The sequence below is a fragment of the Calonectris borealis genome, chromosome W, assembly GCF_964195595.1.
Source record: "Calonectris borealis chromosome W, bCalBor7.hap1.2, whole genome shotgun sequence".
Lineage (NCBI taxonomy): Eukaryota > Metazoa > Chordata > Aves > Procellariiformes > Procellariidae > Calonectris > Calonectris borealis.
In genome coordinates this window covers 38,900,486-38,927,828 of record NC_134351.1, presented here as the reverse complement: position 1 = coordinate 38,927,828, position 27,343 = coordinate 38,900,486, and the positions used below count along the sequence as shown (strand labels likewise).

At 41.1% G+C, this 27,343-nt stretch overlaps 1 protein-coding gene across 1 annotated transcript; it reads left to right on the top strand.

Moving 5' to 3' along the window:
* Window positions 1-1,073: 1,073 nt before the first annotated feature.
* Window positions 1,074-24,944, top strand: LOC142074656 (prolactin receptor-like). Its single transcript, XM_075135416.1, is given in 15 exon segments — window positions 1,074-1,143; window positions 2,162-2,294; window positions 3,316-3,319; window positions 4,494-4,659; window positions 6,427-6,593; window positions 8,184-8,325; window positions 9,827-9,959; window positions 11,760-11,860; window positions 11,863-11,916; window positions 20,024-20,195; window positions 21,193-21,335; window positions 22,165-22,264; window positions 23,222-23,291; window positions 23,921-23,946; window positions 23,948-24,944. Coding segments are annotated over 15 exon segments (2,478 nt in total).
* The last annotated feature ends 2,399 nt before the right edge of the window (window positions 24,945-27,343 follow it).

Below are 27,343 nucleotides of genomic sequence, written 5' to 3'. Positions count from 1 at the left end.
TTTTTAGATAGTAAATTGTTCTTCTTTAGTTTCAAAGAGTGAGGTTGGCTAATGAGAATCTAATAGCCGACTCCAGTCTCCATCTCCAAGCAGGAAGCACATTGGTGGGAGAAGCAGGAGGTTTGCTTTAAGTCATTCTTTCTTTTCAGGCTAAGCAGATTTAGCAGCAACAGGGACTCCTGATCACCCTGAGCTGTAACCTGAGTTCTGAGGACATCTAGTGGTGTCAGCCCACTGCAGGAACTGGGTCTTCGCAGCTGGTGGCTTCCCACTTGCACCACTGTATTTCAGCTGAGTTCTGCAACACTGCCTCTGGCCTTTACAGATTGAAAAAGGATAATTGCATCCCATCTTGCATTTTCACCTGATAAATTAACTTTGAAGTTATGCTACTTTTTCCTTGGTTTCTTTTCTCTGATCTTGGCATTTCCACTTTACTGCAAAATTAAATGCAGTAAAAACAATGAGTTGAACACACAGAAAGAGTAGCATTCTTCAGTTCAGATGATCCCAAATTCAACATTGCCAGTCCCAAATATTCAGGAGTCATGAGATTGGCTCAAAAATCATAAACATATAAATAAATTGTGGATATTTTCTATTTGCCTTCTGTTTTCGGGACCTTCAGAATTCAAATATGTTGAGCTCTTCTCTGTATCAACAGGGATAAAAGTGTATTTTTTGTTACTAAAAGGCTGATTTCTCAGGTAAATTAATGAGTTTAAAAGTTAGAGCTTTAAGAAAAGCTCCCAGTATCCCAAGATGGCAAATAAATATGCAAGATTTGTTAATGCTATGGAATTGTAATCACAGCGCTGCTAACCATTCAAAGACCTTCAGGAAGACCTACTTACTACTCTCTGATTCAGGTTTTCTTCTTCTGAAGTGGAAATGTAGCTGTTGCCACACCTTTTTGAGAAATAACAAGAATCAATTAGCTGCAGTTCAAAAAGGACTTTGATCAAGCCAAGTACTATGTATTACATGTTAAGCATTGTTATTGACTATTGCATGGTGGCGTATTTTTCAGTGAGCCCTTGATCTGATATACCCTCTGAGGAGAAGCAGACATCATGAAGCAGAAATTTATATCATCAGTTCAAATTATTTTGCTACTTGCTCTGACTGCAGTGGGTCTGACTGGTAAGTACAACACTTCCTGAAACACTTGTTTTTCTTTAAAACACTTTCTTTATAAAAGTCTGAGGCTTTACCTGATCTATCCTGACCATCACTGGAGCCTGTACATATTTAAATTACTTTCTTTTAAAGTTTTGTATGGAGATTTTGAAAATGGCTTGAATCCTCTTTTCTTTTTATAGTATTAATTTAATGGTTATGTGGTGGTGGTGATGATGAAAGACACTCACTCCATCCCTGCACTCACTCTGTCCTTGTCACCTTCTTGGGAATTAGCATCATATGAATGCTAATTCGTATTAATGAATAGGTAACACTATTAGAAATATGGTATGGAACTTTCATGAAATAAAGCTAAGCTTAAGTTGAAAAGCCACATGCTTTTCATGTCAAAATGTATGTAAATTTATGGTCTATGTTCTTGTTAGAAGTTAATGACAAGTAGTCTTAACAGGAAATATTCTTAAATGGGATTATTAGGGAATATTCAAATAATTAATGATACATTCAGGTTGCTAATACACAAAATACTCCATTCAGCCCATTGATTCCTTCTTTTTATAACTTGTCTTACCTATAATTTACCCGAAATATGTGCAAATAGTGGAATTTTGGTTCTGTTGCAAAGCTGAAGGTGAAATTTAATTTTAAGATGACCTGAAGATAAAAAATGTGGATATTTTAGGTAAAAAAACAAAAAATCATACATTTACTTCCAAGTTTTTTAATTTAATTTGGAGATAACTGTACACTTTTTAAGTTTAGGTAAAAATGAAATTTTCATTTGAAAAAGAGAAGTAAAAAAAATATTAGTAGCTATTTTAGAAGTTTGAGGTAAAATATATTTACTTTTCTGAAAGTTTTGACCCTTTTTCCAGGCAGATTTATTTGCCAAATTCAGTCCGTAGTTTCAAATAATTTTATTTTCCTCAAAAAAAACATTCCTTGGTGAATTTATCATTCAACAACAACAACATTGTACAACTCTAATATAACTAGCTGGATTTCTGCACTTCCCTAGGTCAATCATACCCTGGAAAACCTAAGATAATAAGATGTCGTTCTCTAGAAAAGGAAACCTTTTCTTGTTGGTGGAAGCCTGGTTCAGATGGAAGACTTCCTACCAATTACACCCTGTTCTACAGCAAGGACAGGTAACAAGCGGTGCATAAGTATAAGTGTAAGTGATCAAGTGATGATTATGACAGAATGAGGGAATAATAACATTAATTTATAAAGCCACTTTTATGAATCCATGTTAAACCTCAGATAGATAGCCAACAAGGGCTACATGAGATGAATGGCTTTCCCTTGTTGGAAGAAAACAATACTACCAGTCCCAAACCTTCAGCCTGTTCCTACTGAAACTCATCTGAGCTAAAATCCCCCTGATCTAAACTCATACTGGGAAAGATGTAGTTTGTCCATCTTATCAGGAGGCACACAGCTTTTATCTGAATGGCGTGCTTCTCTGAGGAGAGGAGCATCAGGGCACTACACCCTGGGGGCCATGGGGGCTCCCCCGGGGTGGCAGGGCAGGGCCTCCATCCAGGGCCCGTCCCACTGCCCCAGCCAGGGAGCAGGGCAGGCTGGGGACAACCCAGTCCCAGGCATCAGGCACCTCCTTGGGGATGGGGACAGGCCAAGGCCAGGACGTCAGCCCACGGGTCGGGGCTGGCTCGGCATGGCCCATGGCCAGGCAGGGCAGGGCTGCGGGGAGCTGGAGACCAGCCCTGCTGCGGCAGGCTGAAATGGGGACCTGGGCCACAGGCAGGGTGTGGGGAGGCCCTGGGAAGGCTGGGCAGGGGCAGTGAGGGCTGGTGGTGCCCTCAGGGCCTTGCCGAGGAGCTTTTCCATTACCGTGCACAGCAAACCCCCATCTGGAGAAAATCTATAGAGAGTCTGCTTCCTTCCCCTTCTGGATTTGTAGTCAACCTCGTGGTTCATGAAATGGAGTAAAATCAGGTGTGGGTATTGCATCTCAAAAGTTACTGTTTTGGTAAAGTCTGTGACTCCTTCATCCTGTTTAAGAATAAAATGTGTATATGTTTAGCAACTTTGCTTAACCTGTGCTTCTTTGTATAACTGTCCTTTTTTCCTGAAAAAAAAGAGGTCTCAGAACAGAACCAAGTAAGCAGGGAAGCTCAGAGATTAAATTTCTTTGAATAAATCCAGTGAGGTTCAGAATAGATAAGGTAAGCCTCAGATTTCCCTGCTTAAATTAAATAAATTATTTGTTATTAATTGATCAGGAAAGATGCAGCTTTTAATGAAGTTACCACACTCAACAATGATCTGAGAGAGATGATGCTTCCCTTATCTGTAGTGAGCAGATCTGTAGAGCTTTTATTTTATGAAAGTCCAGATGTTTCAATCTCGATCAGAATAAAACTTTTTATGAGCATTTTAAGTCATACCTATCACAGCCCAGAACAGTCCTGCTTAGGGGTGGATATAGATGCTTATCAGTTTTATTAAATTTGTTGAACACCAGGCATTGCCAAGCACTCCAGATCTGGGCCACAGTTGCCGCTCTTAGCTCATTGTCTCTCAGGTACAGTCTCCTTACTTCCATCTTTGCTTTGTGAACTGGGACAAAACTGCCTGGAAACTGAGACCTTGTTATTAGTGGTGCATAGAGCATAACAGTGGGACTAAAGTGTATCCTTGAACCATCTCAGCTGGTGCTTTGGGTTTGTGCAGTTCTTCACACCTGGGATAGGCTCTGAGTACATCACCCAGTTCAGCTTTAATTGAGTACAAAACAATCCCTCTCCTAAAAAAGCCAAAGACTCATATGAAGGTAATAGGTAAGAGATCATGAATTAATCAAATATTTTTTGATGAGACAGTTTTGATGATGATCATGTTAAAAAGCAGATAAATCAACATCTTGCTGAAAATAAAATAATCAATAAAACACTCCTCTGCCATAGGGCCCATCAGGTTACTTTCCAGGGAAAATACATAAAGAAGATATTTAGCAACTTTTCTTCTTTAGTCAAAGTGAATGTGTTTAATTTGCCTTTTAACTTGCTTTTAAACATTTTTAAAAATTGCCTTGTGCTGTCTCTGGAAATTTCTCTTTTCATTCTTTTGTTGACATATTCCTATGTATAAAAAAAGGGGATAAAAGCGTTCATCCTGAACAACTGCAGTAAAAATAGCAATGAAGCATTTATGGTAATAGTATTTGACATTCACTGAAATGTTTCCCAGAGGTGGGATTATATATAGGCTTAAAGTTAAACATTTTAAATTTCTTTGCTGAACTTAGGCCAATACTAGAAAATTATCTGCTTTGTTTCATTTCCTAAACTTTTAACTTTTAAAATCATTTTATTTCAGTGAAGAAAAAAATCTATGAATGTCCAGACTACCGAATGTCAGGTCCCAATTCCTGCTACTTTGATAAAAACCACACTAATCCCTGGACAACATATAATATCACTGTAATGGCAATAAATGAGATTGGAAGTAACAGCTCAGATCCTCAGTATGTGGATGTGACCTCCATAGGTAAAAAGGGAAGAATGAAATGGGAAACAAACTAGGAGACATATGTGATTTTCACACCCAGAACAAGTAGTGGTGAAAGTTTTCTTTCCTCGTGATGTGAAACTGTCGCGAATGAGTGGTTTAGAGGCCGCTTAAAGAATCACCGTCAAAGAAATTAGCAGAAAGTGATTTTAATAGAGATTTATAAAGGTGCGACCTAATAGGATTCGATGGCAAGGTTCACTCTATTACTTATTACACGGGTGAAATATATATAAAGGAAAATCATCTAAGGGTTTATATTTCAGGGACAGTCTAGGTTTCATTCACAATTTAGCAACACTTGAGTATCAACTAATCATTAACAAACTTTAGTAACGCCTAATCATTAACTATTCAATATTTGCAAAGTAGGTTAGTAAGTCTACTACAATCACAACTTAATTACAGATTATGCTTACTATTAGTTCACACACACAGAGAAATGTATATATATATATAAAAATATACAGAAGGTATACCTGTTAAAAATTCCCCTCGATTTCAGTGAAGAAATATTCACGTCGAATGTCTAGGCATTCCCTCTCAACGGGCGAAGGGTTGAGCTTCGAAAGGGACTCACCCAGGACCCAGCGGTCCTCCGAATATCGCAGGCCTGAAAGATCGCAAGCTCTGAGAGGCGTCCCACTCAGAGGGAGATGCTGGGTGCAGCCCGCTGCGGTCCAGGAGAGCTCAAAGGGCCTCACTTAGGACCACCGTTTATAGGTTCACAAGATGGTTGACTTTAGTCATCTGTAGATTTCCATCCTGGCCACAGTCCCAGGTGGTAATTACTAAAGAATTCTCAAGGTTTCGGTGTTGTTCTGCTGGACACCTGGGCCAGGCAGTAGGAGTATGTTCCCAGCCTCAGCTATGCAGAGTTTCTGATACAGTCAAGGAGTGCTCAACTGCCAGACTCAATACACCAAGGCCAAGGTTTCATGGAAATTTCTGAGATCAACAAGCGGCCCAGATCAACAAGTGGCCCAGGGAAGAAAAGGGGGGTGTATGAATGCACCACCACAGAAACTTGCTGCGGAGGAGTGTTTATCTACAGATGATCTAAAATATGCATCTCTAATTTATGTGAAAACTGCATTTTACTTATAAATTAACTTCATATTTTATTATCATTTTAATTTTTGCTGAAAAATTGGCTCCAGTTTCTAGTTATCTCCAGTATTTCAATTAGACTCAATGACAGTTTATAGGTTCCTAGCACTACAGATTATAAGACTTTCGAATTAGGTCAAGCTACCTGAAGTGTCCCAGACTAAATTTTCCAAATGTAAACATATTTCTGGCTACTGGCATTGCATTCTTGGGGGGTGTGTGTGTGTAAAAATAACTGCCTAAGCACTGTGTGTGTTTTTTTGTAGTATTTCATATTCCTAACTCCATTCTGCTTTCTGCATACACATACTCTACACGTTGTAATGATAAACGTACTTAGTCTTTTTAGCTATGAAATATCTAGCATTTTCATTTTGCAGGAGCGGCCTAATGAAATTGTGATTTGTATTACCTTAGCCTGACAAATTCAAAGTGAAGTCTAAGATTTGCTGATACTGTGGTAAATCAGTAGCCAGTTAAACATAATTAGGGAGAAAGGAAAAAAGGGTATTGTACTATTCCCTTACAGAAGTGCTGAATGATCGGAAATTAATGTGATGAAATACAAAACCATAAAGGAGGTACCTTTTCTGAGAGAAAATTAAATCATTAATGGCAAATTTTTCATTTATACAGTTCAACCAGATTCTCCTGTGAACCTCTCTCTAGAAACAAACACATCTGCTAGTATAATGTACCTTTGAGCAAAATGGTCTCCACCTCCATTAGCTGATGCCAGCTCTAATTTGCATGTATATCACTATGAGCTATGACTAAAACCTGAGGAAAAGGAAGAGTGGGAGGTAATGGAAAAATATTTATTGTATAAATGCTCTTTTCAGTAAGTTCTCTTGTCTGAATTTAGCTGGTATTATAAACATTTTAGTTTCTATAAGGATAGCAAAATTAATGTAACCAAATCTGATTAAAGAAAGAGAAATACTGTAGTGGTTTGTAGAGACAGTGAAATTCAAGGTATTTGTATAATTGTCCTAATGTCATATACTTAAAAAAAAAATAATAATAAATTGTAATTTTCATCAATGTTTCTGTTCCCAAGCATCACAGTAAGAGACTGTTCAGTTCACATAGCTTAAACCAAATCAGGATCAAAGCAGTTTAACAATTCATCAAAATGTAATTAATGAGCAATCAGTTAACTATGCAGTCAAGTTCAGTATCAGCAATATAACAGATAAATCACAATACTAGGCACTTAAAAATGTTAATAGACACCTACAAATTTACAAACATATTCCTATAACTAGTCCCAGAAACATGCTATATACATAAATTCCCCTCTCCCAGGAAGGGTGAGCTACAAACACAGCCCACCCTTCAGGGAGGGCAAACTCCCCTATTTATAGCCCCTTCTGCAGGGGACATGGATGCTTTAACTTAATGTGAACCCATGCCCCTTCCTACAGTCTACTAAGCCACACACCCATGAGAAAGCACCCACAAGGTCACATGCATACACCCAGGTGTGGGTCCCTGCCTGCTGCAGCCTATGCTGTCTGGAGTGCAGCTACTTACAGCATCAGAGAGGGAGGCTGCTCTGTCTGGCCCAGGGAGAGGTCACGATGCTAGCAGAGCAGCTTCTGATAGCATCAAACTAAACTTCAGCTACTGCTGTTTCCAGTGTGTGTATACACACCCACTATCACAAATTTTCATGCTTCTTTAATACTGCTTTTCAAGCTGACCTTTTTTGTTTCAGAAGTCTCTCAGTCATTCCCTAATTACTATTTAATTAGACTGGAGTCATCATCCTTTTCAACATGATCAGTTGAGGGCAACCCCTCTCTCAGAAAGTTTGGGGTGTCCTACTCACACACACTATTTACATTGACATTCCCAGCTGTTGCCATTTTGCTAGGAGTGAGCCACAGTACTCCCACAGCTGAGATACCAGGATAAAATATCATTCTTAAAGTCATAGTCAGATGGTCTCAAGGCTACCTAAATTATTGTTGCCTTGTCAATGGAGAAAGCTATGTGTCTTGAAAGACTTCTGAAGAGAGATTCAAAGGGCCTGAGTTAGGCACTTAATAACAATCACTAAAACTAGCCACTAAGAAGCATTACACAGAGGGTTTATCTGTGAGTTGGACTACCTATAGTATTCCTTGCATTGTGGATCTGATGGAGTACTAACTTATAAGAAGTCTACAATTAACTATATGTTCTTGAGTACCAGAATCTGTGTCAATGAAGTGAGTTTTTGTGTTAAGTCAGTCACTACCTTTGCTTCTTTGTAATTAACATCTTATAAAATACCCGACTGAAACCCTTGCCTTTCAAAAGTCAGTGACACAAGCATACTCCTTTATGGTTTACTTTTTAAAATGGCCCAATTCGTTACTATTTTTCCAGTCCATTTTCTTTTCCAGACAATATCTGTTGGAGTACAGACACAGTACAAAGTGATTAGGTTACATGCTGGGGTAAAGTATGTTGTTCAGGTCCGTTGCATGTTAGACCTTGGAGAATGGAGTGAATGGAGCTCCGAAAGATGCATTCAGATCCCCATTGGTGAGTGGATGATTGCTGTTCTGTTAATTGTGTTTAAATTCTAGCTGGTTCAGTGTTGTGAAAGGTGCCTAAATGGCAGCCCTGAAAACCCAGTTCCTCACACAGATACTTCATAGTGCTGGAGGGACAGCTCAGTGCATCTTACCATATTTTGTGTGTAATTGTGTATTTAGTCTTTTTGATCCACCTTGGCCTTGGCCTCTGCTGAAACTGGCTATGACAAACAGGCTGGGATTTACTAGAAAGTCACTTCTGATACAGGTGTGCCTACATAATTTTTTGCTCCTGTCCCTCTATTTAAAAATCATGTTGATTTCATCTGTAACTAAAGATACCAGGTAGTGGTACTTGTGTAAGAGTCATTCATTTGTTCATTAGTAACTGGACTGAAAGCATTGCCATATCTAACAGAGCATAACACTGCAGCTACTATCACATGGAAATAATTATCTGTGTTCTGTTGGGTTTGGGTGGACACATTAAATATGCATGACTTCATATCTTGTTGTCAGACACTTTAGACAGGTCGTCTCAATTCTTCTTCTTCTGTCACTATTTGTATTATTCATTATTTGACATGGAGATTGCTGAAGTACTGTTAATAGAAAAATATTTTTTAAATGTCCCATTTTCAGATCTGCCTTAGGCAATTAGAAATTTGGAAAATCAATGATGTTGCTACTCTAAATAGTAGAAAATATATATATATTATTAATGTAATAAGACCATATTTTGCCACAAATACATAACTGCAAAAGTTTCAATCACATCAGGTTTTTGACTAGCATCATCCTATTCAAAATTTAAGCATTTTCCTCTGCCCTATTCTAAGTAAGTGCTTTGCCCGAGTCTATAACAACATCATCAAGAATCCAAATAATTATAAACTGCTTGGCAGCAATCAGGCAAGTAGCCCGAGTACTGAGCATAACGTCACTGTAGAAGGAAATATGAGAGCTGCTTCTTTGTATCTTAGGAGTCTGCTCAGCATAGGTACTTCAGAAGAGAATTACTGGCAAGGACATAAACAAATGGGCAAACACTTATGTTCTTCTTAATTTTTTCCTGTGAAAGCCAAAACAAATGACATTTTAAATAATCAGAAGCATATTAAAACACATTTTTTGAAGAAAAAGTGGTTTATGTAGAAAATAGATTGAATAGCAGAGTGTATTTTAAATCATTTTACAGAACCTGCTATGACAGTATTTGAGCACCTCTTATCAGATTTGGGGGCAGAGAAGAGCCACAGACAGGGAACTAAAACATAGTTCCTCAGCATAGCTGCAGTGGAAAAGGATTTTGAATCCAGGTCAAAGTAGCAGGCTGCTGCCCTAATCGCTGAACCGTCCTTCCTTTCCTATGCTAATATGAAGCAAAACTTACTTTCCTTGTAGAAAAAAAAGTATTTTCCTGTGCTCTACTTGACATTGTTTTATAAATTCAGGGTTGACCTAATGCATTAAGCTTACTAATTAGTTCATTCCTTTATCTCTTGCAGGAGAGTCACCTCCTGAAAAGCCTACAATAATAAAATGCCGTTCTCCAGAAAAGGAAACATTTACTTGTTGGTGGAAACCTGGTTCAGATGGAGGACGTCCTACTAACTACACTTTGCTTTACAGCAAAGAAGGGTAATAAGCTGTGTATAATTATTCAGTGTTTTATCAGAAGGACCTGGAAAATCAAGCCTGATTGGTTTTGCATTTAGGAGATGTCATTTTCCATAGCACATTGTGCTGGTTTTGGCTGGGATAGAGTTAATTTTCTTCATAGTAGCTAGTATGGGGCTATGTTTTGGATTTGTGCTGAAAACAGTGTTGATAATATAGAGATGTTTTCGTTATGGCTGAGAAGTGCTTACACAGAGTCAAGGCCTTCTCAGCTTCTCATGCTCTACCGACTGAGAAGGCTGGAGATACACAAGAAGCTGGGAGGGGGCACAGCCAGGACAGCTGACCCAAACTGGCCAATGGGATATTCCATGCCATATGACGTCATGCTCAGTATATAAACTGGGGGAAAGCTGGCCGGGGGGCCGCTGCTCGGGGACTGGCTGGGCATCGGTTGGTTCGTGGTGAGCAATTGGTTTTTTTTTTCATTTTCATCACTTGTCTTTCTTGGGTTTTATTTCTCTCTCTTTTTGTTATCTTCCTTTTCATTACATATCATTATTATTATTGTTATTATTATTATATTTTATTTCAATTATTAAACTGTTCTTATCTCAACCCATAAGTGTTCTCGTTTTTACTCTTCCGATTCTCTCCCTCATCCCACTGTGGGGGGGAGTGAGCGAGCGGCTGTGTGGTGTTTAGCTGCCTGCCGGGTTAAACCGCAACACACATGCTTTTGTGCAAGTGACATATTCTGGAATAGCACTAGCAGCAACATATTTAAGGTTGAAAGAGGATCTCTTTATAATGTCAGGTTTTTCAAATTTCTGTGAATTCTGGCATGGGTAGACTGCCTTGAAAGATGCCATGGCACAGCAACTCCATAATAGCATTTGCAATACAAATGCACAGCTCCTTGGCCAAAAACCCCCAAAATAAAGCTTTCCAAAATGACCAGATATTAAAGTTTTCATCTTCTGATAATGCTTATTTTGCACAGGTATTTATAGGCCATGAATGCCTCATAGCTTCTGCAGTAATCTCAGTCCTGGAACTTAGATCAAGTGCCAAACATTCATTTTAAAGGAGTAGTCAATACTTTGTTTGGGTCCTGTGAAATATTTTTGTTTCACCCAGCACTGCTCAGCCTTGCACTTACCTAACTGGATGCTAAACTCTGTACTTGTCAGCTGAGAGCCAGGTCTTAGTGGAAAAAGACAGATACTGCTCCAGCCAGCCAGGGCAGAGCGTGAGGCCCACATCCACACCTTTCTCTTTTATTATTCTGCATCTCAGAGGAACCTGGAAACAAGTATAACATATTCACCATCAACTTTCTCTCCTATCCATTCTCACTTTGAGAAGCTTGGGAATGGATTTGGAGGACAGGTACAAATTAGATTTTTTTTGAGGAACAGGTGACGTAAGACCAAAATAGATTCTGAAAGCATATTAATGTAATATGCAAAATTAATATAAGTGTGAAATGAACATTGGAAATACTCAGTTTTTAATAGATGGGTTAGAAGACTTCAGCAATCACTTCCACTGGCTCTCTGGAACCTGTAAGAGCTATGCAGTGGACAATGTCATTCAGAAAAGTAAGAGCTGTACTCTACTAGCCCACTGCTGCATCTACAGCAGCCTGAACTCTTCAGGATTTGTAGTCTTTATTCTGGGGGGAAAATGCTTACTACAGTCTCTGGAATTGTCCAATGACTCTTTAGTCTGAAAGTAGTTTTCTGATTTTCTTCACATTGCCAGGCATGAAAAGTCTGATCCAGCCCTAACCTAATCACTGTGATTCTTTCATTTCAGAGAAGTACAAGTTTATGAATGTCCAGATTACAGAACTGCGGGCCCCAATTCGTGCTACTTTGATAAAAAACACACCTCTTTCTGGACCATATACAATATTACTGTGAAATGGGAAGTAACATCTCTGATCCTCATTATGTGGATGTGACTTACATAGGTAAGAGATAAAACGTATTTTCTGTGGAACCAAATAATTCAAAATTATGGGGTTTGTCACAAGAATTTTAATTCCAGCTCTTCTCATATATAGTATTATATCCAGGTTAAAACCATGTAAGCACAAATAAGATCTTATCAATATTCATCCCTTTAGCATTTTATTTTCAAAGGAAGCCTAAAAATGCTAAAAGCTTTAAAACTGCATTCAGATAACCATTTACTGGGTTTCCATATTTCTTTCAGTCCAGCCCTAAGAAACACCATCCAGCTAAAATCCTTTTCCACTCTATCAGCAACTGAAATCAAATTGATCTTTTAACCAATAATACTTACATTTGGTCACCTAAAAGTAGTTTCCAGACCCAAGAGAAGCTGAATCAGTGCTTTTTATAGCAGTGTACTGATAATCTCTTTTCTCAGACTTTTTCCACAGAGTGACTGTGGACAAGTATTTAGGTTTTTTTCTAAGGGAATGGAACATTATCACCGATAACCATTTTGTTATCAAGGATGTGGCTGCCAGGAGCCTGGCAACTGAAAAAGGGCTCCTGGAGAAAAGGCTTTACATTTTACCTCCATGCCCTGACTACTTACTTGATGAAGCTTTGCATCAGACAGTAGTAGAATACATGCATGATATGCAGAAGCTCTACCTCTGAAGTAAGGTAGCTGCAAGCCTGAATGTGGTGGAAACCTGCATTTCATTTTGTTTTATTTTTGAAGTATAGACAGGGCATTAATATTACTGTTGGGTTTTTTTTTTAATGTTTAAATATCCCTACGTATGCATGCAGGGATTATGCTGTTGTGTTTTCTGAATGTAAAAGATGGGGGGGGGGGGGGAGTTTCATCAGATAAATCTGTGTTTTCAGCATTCCTAAATGTATATGCCAACTTTGATAAGATTATGGTAAAACACAACTTTCATAACACAGCATTAAAGATGTGTCCTGGTTTTGGCTGGGATAGGGTTAAATTTCTTCCTAGTGCTGTGTTTTGGATTTAGTATGAGAAGAATGTTGATAACACACTGATGTTTCCAGTTGTTCCTAAGTACCCTGCTAGTCAAGGACATTCAGCTTAAGGGGAGAAGGAAGAAAAAAAAAAAATTGGGAGGCAGCATAGCCAGGACAGCTGGTCAACAGGGTATTCCATACCATGTGACGTCATGCTCAGTATATGAATGGTAGGCGTGTTCCAGGAAGTAGCGATCGCTACTTGGTTATCGGTCAGCGCGGGTGGTGAGCAATTGCATTGTGCATCACTCATTTTGTATAATCTATCATTATCATTATTATTTTCCCTTTTCTGGTCTATTAAACTGTCTTTATCTCAACCCACGAGTTTTTCTCACTCTTACCCTTCCGATTATCTCCCCGTCCCGCTGGGGGGTGGGGGGAGTGAGCGAGCGGCTGCATGGTATTTGGCTGCCTGCCAGGTTAAACCACGACAGTCCTTTTTGGCGCCCAATGTGGGGCTTGAAGGGTTGAGATAACGACACATCTGACCCAAACGGGTTAAAACAAATTTGTTATAAGCATTCATTATATCAGTTTAGTACTCACTGGTCACAATGTTGGTTTATTTGCTTTCAGAGTTGTTGGATCTGTTCTGGGAGTTTTGGTATGTAGCACCTTACTGGCTGTCTATACTGCTGATTATCAGTTTGTATGTGGGGTTGGTCATCTCTGGGAAATGGATTAAGGTCATCGCTTTGCTATACTGTGTGACACTGGTTTATGTTATGATAAAATTAGTGGTCACGAGCCTGTAATCAGCACTGCCGTCATTCCTGTTCTTCGGGAGCTATCTTCTGGAAACTATTAATAATTACACTTTTTACCCCTTCTACTCGGAGAGCCAATTTATGGGGGAGACAGCTTCCTTCACCTTCCCCTTCTCCTCCAGGCTGATTACAGTAGCTCTTGAGGATTTTGAACATCCTTGGGATGTTCAAACCAGCATGTTCCTATTGCTATGTCTCCTGAATGTGTTTCAGGCCTTGTTTAAGGTTAAACAACTATTGAAGAATACCACCCAGAGATCTGCCCCAAGGCTGGATAGATATGAGTGGCAGGGTGTGTGGGATAGTATGGGCAAGTGCCTAGGACAGTGGTCACCTCCAGTGTTTTGGAGCTTCACCCCTGAACAAGTGCAGAATCCTGAAAAACTACTAAAATATTTGGAAAACGTATGCTGTCACCCTGGCAATTCCAGAGAGACCCAGATTACTGCAACGTGCTGGGGCCTGGCCCATGCCTACCGAGCCCTGTTCAACACTATTCATAACCCTCAAGGGGAAGAGAAGGTCTCTTGTTCTGATGACAAAGCGACAGGCATTACGGCTACTCCATCCCCCGCGACAGGCATTACGGCTACTCCAACCCCCGCGACGGGCACTGCGGATACTCCAAACCCCGCGACGAGCGCTGCGGCTACTCCAAGCCCTGAGATGGGCACTGCGGTTACTCCAACCCCTGCGACGAGCACTGCAGCTACTCCAACCCCTGCGATGGGCACTGCGGCTACTCCAACCCCCTCAGCAACGAGCACTATGGCTACTCCAACCCCCGCGACAGGTACTACAGCTGAACCAGAGGACCAACCCTTGCTGGTATCAGTCGCCCCTGTACAGAAGAAGAAATCTTGTAAGCAGAAGTCAAGTCATTTAGAAAGGGATGATGGAAAAGCAGGGCCATCACGAGGAGGGCAGGAGGAAGAGGAAGAACTTGTAAACGAGACGGAAACCACCTGATCCCTATCCCTGAGTGAGTTGCGAGATATGCAGAAAGATTTCAGCCGTGGTCCAGGCGAGCATATTGTTACCTGGCTGCTCTGATGCTGGGATAATGGGGCCAGTAGCCTGGAATTAGAGGGGAAGGAAGCCAAACAGCTGGGATCCCTTGCTAGGGAAGGGGGCATTGACAAAGCAATTGGAAAAGGGACACAGGTCCTCAGCCTCTGGAGGCGACTGCTGTCAGGCGTGAAGGAAAGGTATCCCTTCAAGGAAGATGTTATATATCGCCCAGGCAAATGGACCACTATGGAGAGAGGTATCCAGTACCTGAGAGAATTAGGCATGCTGGAGGTAGTTTATAGTGACCAGGACAACGACCAAACACCCAAAGATCCAGATGACATCCAGTGCACGTGACCCATGTGGCGGAAGTTGGTACGGAGCGCATGAGCGTTGCATGCCAGTTCGTTGACAGTACTGTGCTGGAAAGAGGAAGAAGCACCAACGGTGGATGTCTTAGTTAGCAGACTTGGGGACTTCGAAGAAACTGTCTCCTCCTCCCTTGTCTCGGCTGTGGAGAAACTGTCCCGGGAGGTCCAGCAACTCAAAGAGGATATGTCCTATTCTCCACCTGTACGGACCAGTATCTCAGCCATAAGGAATCAACATTTTTCTGCTCAAGAGAGAGGATATAAAAGGTAGACACCACGGGGCACCTTGTGGTTTTACCTGCGTGACCACGGAGAGGACATGAGGCAGTGGGATGGAAAACCTACATCGACCCTAGAGACACGTGTACGTGAGTTGTGAGGAAAAACAATGACACAGGGGGGTTTGCCCAGGAAAAATGCTGCTCCAGTTTCCAGGAAAAACCTGTCTCACGACAGTCCAGTTTCCAGTGAACAGTTCCCCAGACAGAGTAGAAGGGCTGATCTTACTTTGGATTGTAATGAAGGAATTCTGGACTTGCGTTTGCAAGAAGTGAGAAACAGATACTATGACCAGAACTAGAGGGGCCCTGCCTCCGGCCAGGTGGAGGAAAGGGACAACCGGGTTTACTGGACTGTGTGGATTCGATGGCCTGGCACATCAGACCCACAGGAGTATGAGGCTCTCGCAGACACCGGTGCACAGTGTACCCTGATGCCATCAAGCTATAATGGGGCAGAACCCATCTGTATTTCCGGAGTGACAGGGGGATCCCAAGAGGTAACTGTATTGGAGGCCGAAGTGAGCCTGACCAGGAATGAGTGGCAGAAGCACCCCATTGTGACTGGCCCAGAGGCTCCGTGCATCCTTGGCATAGACTACCACAGGAGAGGGTATTTCAAGGACCCAAAAGGGTACCGGTGGGCTTTTGGTATAGCTGCCCTGGAGACGGAGGAAATTAAACAGCTGTCCACCTTGCCCGGTCTCTCGGAGGACCCTTCTGTTGTGGGGTTGCTGAAGGTCCAAGAACAGCAGGTACCAATCGCTACCACAACAGTGCACCGGCAGCAATATCGCACCAACCGAGATTCCCTGATCCCCATCCATGAGCTGATTCGTCGATTGGAGAGCCAAGGAGTGATCAGCAAGACTCGCTCACCCTTCAACAGTCCCATGTGGCCAGTGCGAAAGTCTAATGGAGAGTGGAGACTAACAGTAGACTACCGTGGCCTGAACGAAGTCACGCCACCACTGAGTGCTGCCGTGCCGGACATGCTAGAACTTCAATACGAACTGGAGTCAAAGGCAGCCAAGTGGTATGCCACAAATGATATCGCTAATGCGTTCTTCTCAACCCCTTTGGTGGCATAGTGCAGGCCACAGTTTGCTTTCACTTGGAGGGGTGTCCAGTACACCTGGAACTGACTGCCCCAGGGGTGGAAACACAGCCCTACCATTTGCCATGGACTGATCCACACCGCACTGGAACAGGGTGAGGCTCCAGAACACCTGCAATACATTGATGACATCATCGTGTGGGGCAGCACAGCAGAAGAAGTTTTTGAGAAAGGAAAGAAAATAATTCAAATCCTTCTGAAGGCTGGTTTTGCCCTAAAACAAAGTAAGGTCAAGGGACCTGCACAGGAGACCCAGTTTTTAGGAATAAATGGCAAAATGGACGTCGTGAGATCCCAATGGCTGTGATCAACAAAATAACAGCCATGTCCCCACCAACTAGCAAAAAGGAAACACAAGCTTTCTTAGGCGTTGTGGGCTTTTGGAGAATGCATATTCCAGATTACAGCCTGATTGTAAGCCCTCTCCCTCAAGTGACCAGGAAGAAGAACGATTTCAAATGGGGCCCTGAGCAACAACAAGCCCTTGAACAAATTAAACAGGAGATAGTTCAGGCAGTAGCCCTTGGGCCAGTCTGGGCAGGACAAGATGTGAAGAATGTGCTCTACACTGCAGCCAGGGAGAACGGTCCTACCTGGAGCCTCTGGCAGAAAGCACCAGGGGAGACTCGAGGTCGACCCTTAGGGTTCTGGAGTCGGGGATACAGAGGATCCGAGGCCCGCTACACTCCAACTGAGAAGGAGATATTGGCAGCATATGAAGGGATTCGAGCTGCTTCGGAAGTGGTTGGCACTGAAGCACAGCTCCTCCTGGCACCCCGACTGCCGGTGCTGGGCTGGATGTTCAAAGGGAGGGTCCCCTCTACACATCATGCAACCGATGCTACGTGGAGTAAGTGGGTCGCCCTGATCACACAACGGGCCCGAATAGGAAACCCCAGTCGCCCAGGAATCTTGGAGGTGATCACGAACTGGCCAGAAGGCAAAGATTTCGGAATATCCCCAGAGGAGGAGGCGACGCGTGCTGAAGAGGCCCCACTGTATAATAAACTACCAGAAAATGAGAGGCAATATGCCCTGTTCACTGATGGGTCCTGTCGCCTTGTGGGAAAGCATCGGAGATGGAAAGCTGCTGTATGGAGTCCTATACGCCAAGTTGCAGAAACTGCTGAAGGAGAAGGTGAGTCGAGCCCGTTTGCAGAGGTGAAAGCCATCCAGCTGGCCTTGGACATTGCTGAACGAGAAAAATGGCCAGTACTTTATCTTTATACTGACTCATGGATGGTGGCAAATGCCCTGTGGGAGTGGTTACAGCAATGGAAACAGAAAAATTGGCAGCGCACTGCCACTGAAGAGCATCAAAACAACCAGCAGGTGCATCAGGCTGCTAAGATTGAAGTGGATCAGGTGGATCTGGACTGGTAACATAAGGGTGAACTGTTTATAGCCCAGTGGGCCCATGACACCTCAGGCCATCAAGGAAGAGATGCAACATATAGATCGTCTGGTGATCGAGGGGTGGACTTAACCATGGACGCTATTGCACAGGTTATCCATGAATGTGAAACATACGCTACAATCAAGCAAGCCAAGCGAGTAAAGCCTCTTTGGTATGGAGGACGATGGTTGAAATACAAATATGGGGAGGCCTGGCAGACTGATTATATCACACTCCCACAAACCCGACAGGGCAAGCGCTATGTGCTCACAGTGGTGGAAGCAACCACCGGATGGCCGGAAACATATCCCATGCCCCATGCCACCCCCAGGAACACCATCCTGGGCCTTGAAAAGCAAGTCCTATGGCGACACAGCACCCCAGGAAGAATTGAGTCAGACATCGGGACTCATTTCCGAAACACCCTCATAGACACCTGGGCCAAAGAGCATGGCATTGAGTGGGTCCATCACATCCCCTACCATGCACCAGCCTCTAGGAATATCGAACGATACAATGGACTGCTAAAGACTACACTGAGATCAATGGGTGGTGGGACATTCAAGCTTTGGGACACACATTTAGCAAAAGCCACCTGGTTAGTCAACACTAGGGGATCTGTCACTCGAGCTGGCCCTGCCCTATCCAAACCCTTACGTACTGTAGATGGAGATAAAGTCCCTGTCGTGCACATAAGAAATATGCTGGGGAAGACAGTCTGGGTTACTCCTGCCTCTGGCAAGGGAAAACCCATTCGTGGGATTGCTTTTGCTCAAGGACCTGGGTGCACTTGGTGGGTAATGTGAAAGGATGGGGAAGTCCGTTGTGTACCTCAAGGGGATTTGATTTTGGGTGAAAATAGCCAATGAACTGAATTGTATAGTGTTAATTGTTATATTATATTGCATATCATTATTTCTATGGTTGCTATCAATGGTATAGCAGTAGAAATCACCCAGATTAATGAAGAATGAACTAACCCCTATGAAACCGAGCGAAGTGCAATGATGATAGAACCGGATGAGCGCAGCAATACTGAAATGAGAACTGGCTTCAGGATGCAACAGCCCAACACCACCCACCATCTCTTCTGCCCTGAAAGACTGTTATGACAGATGGAGCCCAAAGTCATGGACTAAATGAACTCAATGGACATTTTAGAGGAATGGCCCATAGACTAAGGGAATGATATCTCTGTGTGTGTATATATATATATATATATAAAGACAAGAAAGGTGGTGGTGATTAATTGGAATGTATTGGAAAATGTGAGACCTAGGCATGACGTAAATGGTATAGAATAAGTGGTGGATACTCCCCTGGTTTCGGCTGGGACAGAGTTAAATTTCTTCCTAGTGCTGTGTTTTGGATTTAGTATGAGCATAATGTTGATAACACACTGATGTTTTCAGTTGTTGCTAAGTACCCTGCTAGTCAAGGACATTCAGCTCAAGAAAAAAAAAAACAAAACAAAACAAGTGTTGGGCGGGAGCACAGCCAGGAAAGCTAGCCTAGCTGGCCAACGGGGTATTCCATACCATGTGACGTCATGCTCAGTATATGAATGGTAGGCGTGATCCAGGAAGTAGCGATCGCTACTTGGTTATCGGTCAGCACGGGTGGTGAGCAATTGCTTTGTGCATCACTCATTTTGTATATTCTATCATTATCATTATTATTTTCCCTTTTCTGGTCTATTAAACTGTCTTTATCTCAACCTACGAGTTTTTCTCACTCTTACCCTTCCGATTCTCTCCCCGTCCCGCTGGGGGTGGGGGGAGTGAGCGAGCGGCTGCGTGGTATTTGGCTGCCTGCCAGGTTAAACCACGACAAGATGTTAACTTTGAAACATAGTTTTAGGGAAGAACAACAATAAATGGTAATGTAAGGAAAAATTTTTTCTGGTGATAAATGATTAAGGCAAATCTCAATATCAACTCAACGTATTTACTGTTCTTCAGTTTCTTCAAATTCATAAATCCATGCTTACTTCATCAGGAAATTCTTGATCTCTGTATTCTAGCACCAGTTCTGCTACTAGATACAGTGTAGGTGGTAACTCACCACTCACACATTTTTATATTTCCTCCTAAGATGCAAGGAAAAATCATTTAGACTCTTATTGTCAGTTCCCTTATTTTAACAGTACAGCCAGATCCTCCTGTCATTGTAACCCTAGAATTAAAAAAGCCAATAAATAGAAAACCATATCTGATCTTGACATGGTCTCCACCCCCGCTGGTTGATGTCAGATCTGGATGGCTTACCCTTGAATATGAGTTGCGACTAAAGCCTGAAGAAGGAGAGGAATGGGAGGTAAGGATGTTGCAAGTTTTTGCTAGGTGATGTTTTCTGATCAGTTAGATTTTGTCAGCTAGGTCCCATGCCTGAATGTAATGAAGAAGTCACACTGCATATAGTTCATCCTTTTTCAAAAGCAGTGCTTGTGTGATCTACAGTTTCCTACTGAGAAGACCGGTATCTCAGATGCTGTTGTGTTTTAACAGGTGATAAAGTACTTATTTTTAATTGTGGCCATTATATATTAATCATATTGGCATTACAGTTTAAATTGTTAGTTCTCATTTAGTCAGGGTTTTTTTGTGATAATTTGTTCTTAACCACAAGCACTTCTTAGGTAACAGAAAGCTCAGTGACATTATATAAAATCATTTAAATTTGTACAAATAGCCATTAGGTGATAGTTGTCATGGCCACATAATAATAATAATTTTCTATATCCCAGATCTGCAACTCAAACAACTGGGTGACAAATTAAAGACTCCAGCTATTGGTATTTGGCTGCATCCCCTTCTTGTCTGCTGCAATAGTTCCCGGCCATCTCTGTATCTCCTCCTTCCTTCCCCCTGCCACTGCACTGCCCAGCCCCCTGGCCATTGCAAGATCCAGTTTTTACTACCCTGTGCAGTTCCACCAACTCCACATTCCTTCTTTTCTCTCTGCATTTTCTTCCCCCATCTCCGTTTCTTGCCGCCTCCTCTCACCATTGCAGTTCCCACCATTACCACAGTTCCTCCCTATTTGCCATATGCTCATGATATGGTTTTTTTAGTAGTTTAATTTGCACAGTATACCAGGGCCAGATCTCATTCCCACTGCATTATGTTAGAAAGCTGAACTATAGAAATAAAATAAATGTACCATTATTCCATGTCTGCATAACAATTATTAGGAATCTATCCAGATTAATTTTATATTCCTAACTTGGTTATCAAGACTTAAACCTAGCTGTGATTTTAATAGAAAAATGTCTTAATTTTATATGCATTTTATGATTTTTATTTAATTTCCAGGCTATTTTTTTGGACAGCAAACACAATATAAAATGTTTAGTTTAAATCCAGGAAATAAGTATGTTGTACAGATTCACTGCAAACCAGACCACCATGGATCATGGAGTGAATGGAGCTCAGAAAAGTACATTCAGACCCCTAATGGTGAGTGACCAGGCATCCCTTCAGTAATTGTTATTACATGGAAGTTCATGTAATACTTTTGTTAGTTGTTTGTGGCACCCGTGCAGATTGACATCCCATAGTTTCCCTAGGACAGGTAAGAACATCATTGCTACGGTAACTGAATTCTCTGCTTCCCTGCACCATACTCAGTTAGCTTTCCCCTTCATTACTTTTCAGAGTTAAGAAGGTGAATCAATTTCCTTACTTACTTAAACCATGTCCTTTCTGTTTATTGCCTCATTTGTTCTCATGATGGTAGTTTTTAATTAAAAGAATACTGGTAACTGCATTAAAACTGCTGCATAGACAACAAAGAGTGACTGCCTTCAGACAGTAACAGCTCTTCATTGCTCTTTATCTGGAATGAATTTGAAATAAACACCTCGATGTAAAAAGTGTCATGTTACAATAGAAATCCTTAAAAATATCTAGTCCTAGATCATTTAACCCACCATTTAATTAATTATATGATATGTATTTAATAATGAAATGACTACAGTATTGGCATAAGTGGATTTGAACCCAATTTCTATAACTGGCTGTGACAAAATTTCCCTCTTCATACATTTTTATATCATTTTTCCAAGAGAGTTTATTTCCTGCACAGTGCCATTAATAAAAAGTATATTTATTATAAGATATTACAATGATTATTGAGATAAATCTATGCTAGTAAAGGCCTCTAGATTCAATACCAAATTTGGCAGTTTAGACCAATTTTTAAAATAAAAGTAATTTGAGACATTTTTGCATGCTGACTATGCATATGCCAAATGTGAGTCCTTAAATAATTCTGTTTGTTTCCTAGACTTTAGACTAAAAGATATGATTGTGTGGATCGTCGTGGGTGTCTTGTCATCTCTTATATGTTTAATCATGAGCTGGACAATGGTTTTGAAAGGGTACAGGTAAGTCACCAATTTCACAATTGCATGGAGTTGAAAATCTCAGCAAACTTTTCAAAAATAGGCTTCTAACATTTGATTTAATTTCCTATAGGTTTTGTGTTCTCTTATAAACTATAAGTTACAGGTATTTGACTTTAAATTCACAACTGATAAAGAGGTATTTCTGTTCTTTAGGGAAACCAGGCTAAATTCTCAATTGGTAAAGATATGTCTCTATTAGATCTGACCATCCTGGTTAGCCATGTAAGTATTCAGCAAACATCATTTGGAGTATCCCTGCTTCTGTAGAAGACATGCCTTTTGGTTTTGGCCTAATTTCCTAAAGGAAACAAGGTTATATTATGAGGTTGTCTTTCTGCCCACCCATCTGTCAATTCCCCAAATAATATATTAATTCACTGGCTAATTTCAGTCAAATCTGAAAGAGAAAGGTGTCACAAAGATTATCACTTTTGTACAAGTCTTGCAAAAAATACTGGCTGAGTAGAGGAAAGAGATAGAAACTGTTGTTGGAAAAGTCATCAGAAGTCATTCATCATAAATCCTGTTTAGTAGTAGTCAACTGACAGTCGAGTATGTACATACAGGCCCACTAGTCCTCCTGAACTGTGCCCCACATAGCTGTTTCTTGGCCAGTGATGAAGTTACAGTGATATAAGAGAACTGGAGATTAAGGGACAAAGGACAATAAAAGGACATTAGCATTGTTACTTTTCCAGTTGAATAACTTTTGTGCTGTTCTCTTTCTTATAAATACGTCTAAGGATAACTTATGAACTATAACTGGATGTATAAATTACCTGGCTTGAGAGGTAGACAGGAAACAGAGGTCCAACAGGGAGGTATCAGATATGGGAGAAGTGTTTAAAATGTCAGTCACATTCCAAGGAAATGGGAGAACAAATAGAGAGATAGGGCCTGTACTTACACCTTCTGTGTTTGTTCTGTTTTATTTAGAATGATAGCCTTTATCCTACCGCCTGTTCCGGGACCGAAGATAAAAGGCATAGATACACATCTGTTAGAGGTGAATACCACTGATAACAACAAAAGAATTCACCATTACTTACTTTTCCAAATTATATACTAGCAAAAACAATTACCATAATAAAGTATAAAACAGCTTCGATTAATTTAATCAATGTTAAAAATAAGCAACACTTTCAGGTTGATCATGTGGAAGGTATGTGTGAGACAGAGTCTTGCCTTGCACTAGTAGTAGGAGGGTGTTTGAGAACAGGGTTCGTAACCACAGCTGTTCCCTGGGACACCACAAGAGCCAATGCCTGTGTGATCTTCCTAGTAGTTCTTACAGAAGTTGCTCTCCACAGTCTCTTCCCGCGCTGAGGGGACAGGACATGGCTGCTCTATCATTCTCCTCCATTTCCTTCTTGCTAAACCCATGAGACCCTTACCTGCCAGAAGCTCCCTAGTCCTCCCATTTTAGAAACATGAATTCTGGGATTGTGTCTCCCCACTAGGGAACCCAAGAAATGTTCTGCTGTCCTTCTACTATTTTCTGCAGCAGTAGAAATTCAGTTTAGGTCTAGTGATATAACTATTAAAGTATTTGCATATTAAATATGTAGATTGTTCCAATCAGATAAACCCTAAGGTTAACAGTGAAAAAATATATCTTATTTATTATGCCCTTAGACAGGAAAATCTGAAGAATTATTGAGTGCTCGATTGCCATGGTTTCCCTCCAACATCAGACTGTGAGGAACTACTCATAGAATATCTGGAGGTAGAGGACAGTGAGGATCAGCAACTCATGCCAAGCCATGACAATGGTCATCCCAGTAAAAACGCAAAAATGACACCCAAGGAAACAGACAGTGACTCAGGACGAGAGAGCTGTGATAGCCCTTCTCTGCTTTCTGAGAGGTGCAGGGAGTCCCGCGCCCTTCCATCAACACTTCAAACACAAGATGTAAGAGATGTTCAAGAAAATAAAGGAGGAAAAAGGAGCTGGGAAACTCAGTGTATAGCCTCAAAATGGAAAACACTCCTTTTTAACAGTGAGAGTACAAAATCGTCCACATGGCCTGCAGCTCAGTTACCTAATAATCAGCCTCCTATGTTTGCCTACCACAGTACTGTAGATGCACATAAGATAACACGGAGTACCACAAATGTGAACATAGCACCAGTTTTGGTGGGAAATGAAGAAAAGCATCAGTCACAATATTCTATCACTGAAACTGTCCATGACAACATGGAAAAGCAAAGAGAGATGGAGAATTTGCATTCCAAAACTGACCAAACCACAGTGCAGGTCAAACAAAACATACCTAATGACAAGTCACCTTTTTTGAATCCTAAACTAATGGATTATGTAGAAGTTCGCAAAGTCAGACAAGATGAGGAGCCAGCAGTATTACTGAAATATAAAGAAAATAGTGGAAAGACTGAAAAATACACTGTTCCAGGAACCAGCAAAGAAAATACCAAGGTCTCAACAGTTGTGGACTATAATATTCTAGTATTAATGCCAGATTCATGCGTCCAGCACACATCTGTGTCTCAAGAACCTGCAAAGGAAACGTCTCAGAACCTTCAGCAAGGTCAAGCTGAGAAAAATATGAGCTACTGTCTGACAGCTCCAAGCGAGTGCAAAAGAGAGACCAGTGGATCAGAGTACGTGAACCCATCTTCCTTTATGCCCTCCTTTAAATAACTAAGTTTGATCACTCTTCATCGAGTAATGCTACAGAATGAGTCAAATACAATCAGTATAATAATGCTAAGATTTGTGGTTTACGATTATGCTGCTGCATCATAGTTGTAGCTTACACCTTTTCCTAGCTGGCAAGTCTGTGATTTACATATTGAATTTGTTAGTAGTTATGTACAGTAAAACAAAACCACATATCAAATAGTTCCTTAAAAAAGCCTAGCCTCCTATGTGTATTATACAGAGAATAAAATAAACTGTGGATTGAGGTAATAATCATGGAAGTAAACCTTGGATCATTAACACGTTTCTGACACAGGGAAATGAGGAAATGGATGTTATATGCCATGAAAAATACATTGTAAACTAATTATTCAGCTTTGCAGATCTATTAGTCGATTAAACCTGAGGGAATATTGCAGATTCAACAAATATGAAAATTGTTATGGGTCAGTCAGTATACCAAGTGATCTGAGCAGTTCCTAAATCCGATAAATCATTACGCATTAACATTCCAATCTACAATGTATTTTTTTCTGAATGCATTCTGACACTAGATAAAGTTTTCTTTATATTTTTTCTCAATCCTTAAGAAAAAGGAGCTCTTATATATGAAAAATCATATATAAAAGAGAATATATTCAATTACAGTAAAATAACAGTGTCTTTATTTACTATAGATGAGCTCTCTTCTGTTCTTGTCCTTACTGAACAGCTTTACATTTCTCCAGCTTTTCATGATTTTATGCACTGAGCCAGCCTTCCTGCAGTATCAGGTAACCTGCTGCAGAGCCAGCCAAAAGAGACTTTCAGATTTTGAAGGTCCCAGAAGGCCACATCTAATTTGGCAAATCAGATTCTCACCTTGTATCTTCATGCCACGGAACTGCTCAAGTACACATCAGTCGAACTATTTAGCCCTTCCACTGGCAGGACTTTAGAATTTAATTAATTATCTGTGTGTCTATAAACATATGTGTTAGTGTATACTGTACCATTTACTTTAGGCATCAAATTTAGAGCCTGTGGCCTCTATACAGGCAATGTACTGCCCACTTCTAGAGGGTGATCAGAGCAGTCTGGGTGCTCTGCTGAATGTGTGGGGAGGTATCTTAGATTCTTAATTCAGCCACTTAATTTAACACTTGAAGATGTGAAGCGGCTACTCCAGAGAGCAGCCAAGCATAAAATTTTGTTTAGTTACAGGTAACAGGACAAATTTACTGTAGCATTTGTAGTATATCTTACAGATTTTCTCCAGATGTTAAAAGTACTGCAAAGAAACTATCAACTTATCAGTCAAAACTGGAATGTTTTGCAGGGCAACAATTTGTGTGTGTGCATGTATGTAAAGCTGATAACATACTCATTCTGACAGTGCTTCATTTACACTTCAGTTTTCTGACCGAATCTGACAAAGCTGATCCAGATCATACAGTCTTTTTCTTTACACAGATAACCATATCTGAGCCAAGCAGTTGTTTTCTACTCCTAACGCCATGCATAAGGACGTGCTGCTCCAGGCCTTTCGTGATGCATCTGTCGATGCATAGAGGCTACAGAACCTTATCAAGCCACAGCCTTAAGATTTTCCTTATGTAGTGGATTTCCTAGGGTAATACACAGGTGGCTACACAGATGATGTAAAACAAAGAAAGCACAGGATAAGGTGTCAGCAGCACGCTGTTGCTGTCATACCAGTTACTTTGGACAAGAGGCAAACAGACAAAAGTTTTAGCAGATTTTAAGTGTATGTTTCATCCTGCCTAACTGTAAGTATATGTGCACCTCCACTAATCCACACAGAGAGAGAATTGAGTGGAAGAGTTTCTATGTTTGCCATAAATTGGTAATGAAGCTGCAAAATAGCTGTAGCCTAAATTACATTGTGAGGTGTAGATTCTCTCCCACTGTCATGGTTTAACACGGCAGGCAGTCAAACACCACTCAGCCGCTCGCTCACTCCCCCACCCCACAGTGGGACGGGGAGAGAATCGGAAGGGTAAGAGTGAGAAAAACTTGTGGGTTTAGATAAAGACAGTTTAATAGAACAGAAAAGGAAGGGAAAATAATAATAATAATAATAACAATTATAGATTATACAAAATGAGTGATGCACAATGCAATTGCTCACCACCCGTGCTGACTGATAACCAAGTAGCGATCGCTACTTCTTGGAACATGCCTACCATTCATATACTGAGCATGACGTCACATGGTATGGAATACCCCATTAGCCAGCTGGGCCAGCTGTCCCAGCTATGCTCCCTCCCAGCCTCTCATGCGTTTGGTAGCGCATGGAACCTGACCTTGACTAACAGGGTACTTAGCAACAACTGAAAACATCAGTGTGCTATCAACATTCTCCTCATACTAAATCCAAAACACAGCACTAGGAAGAA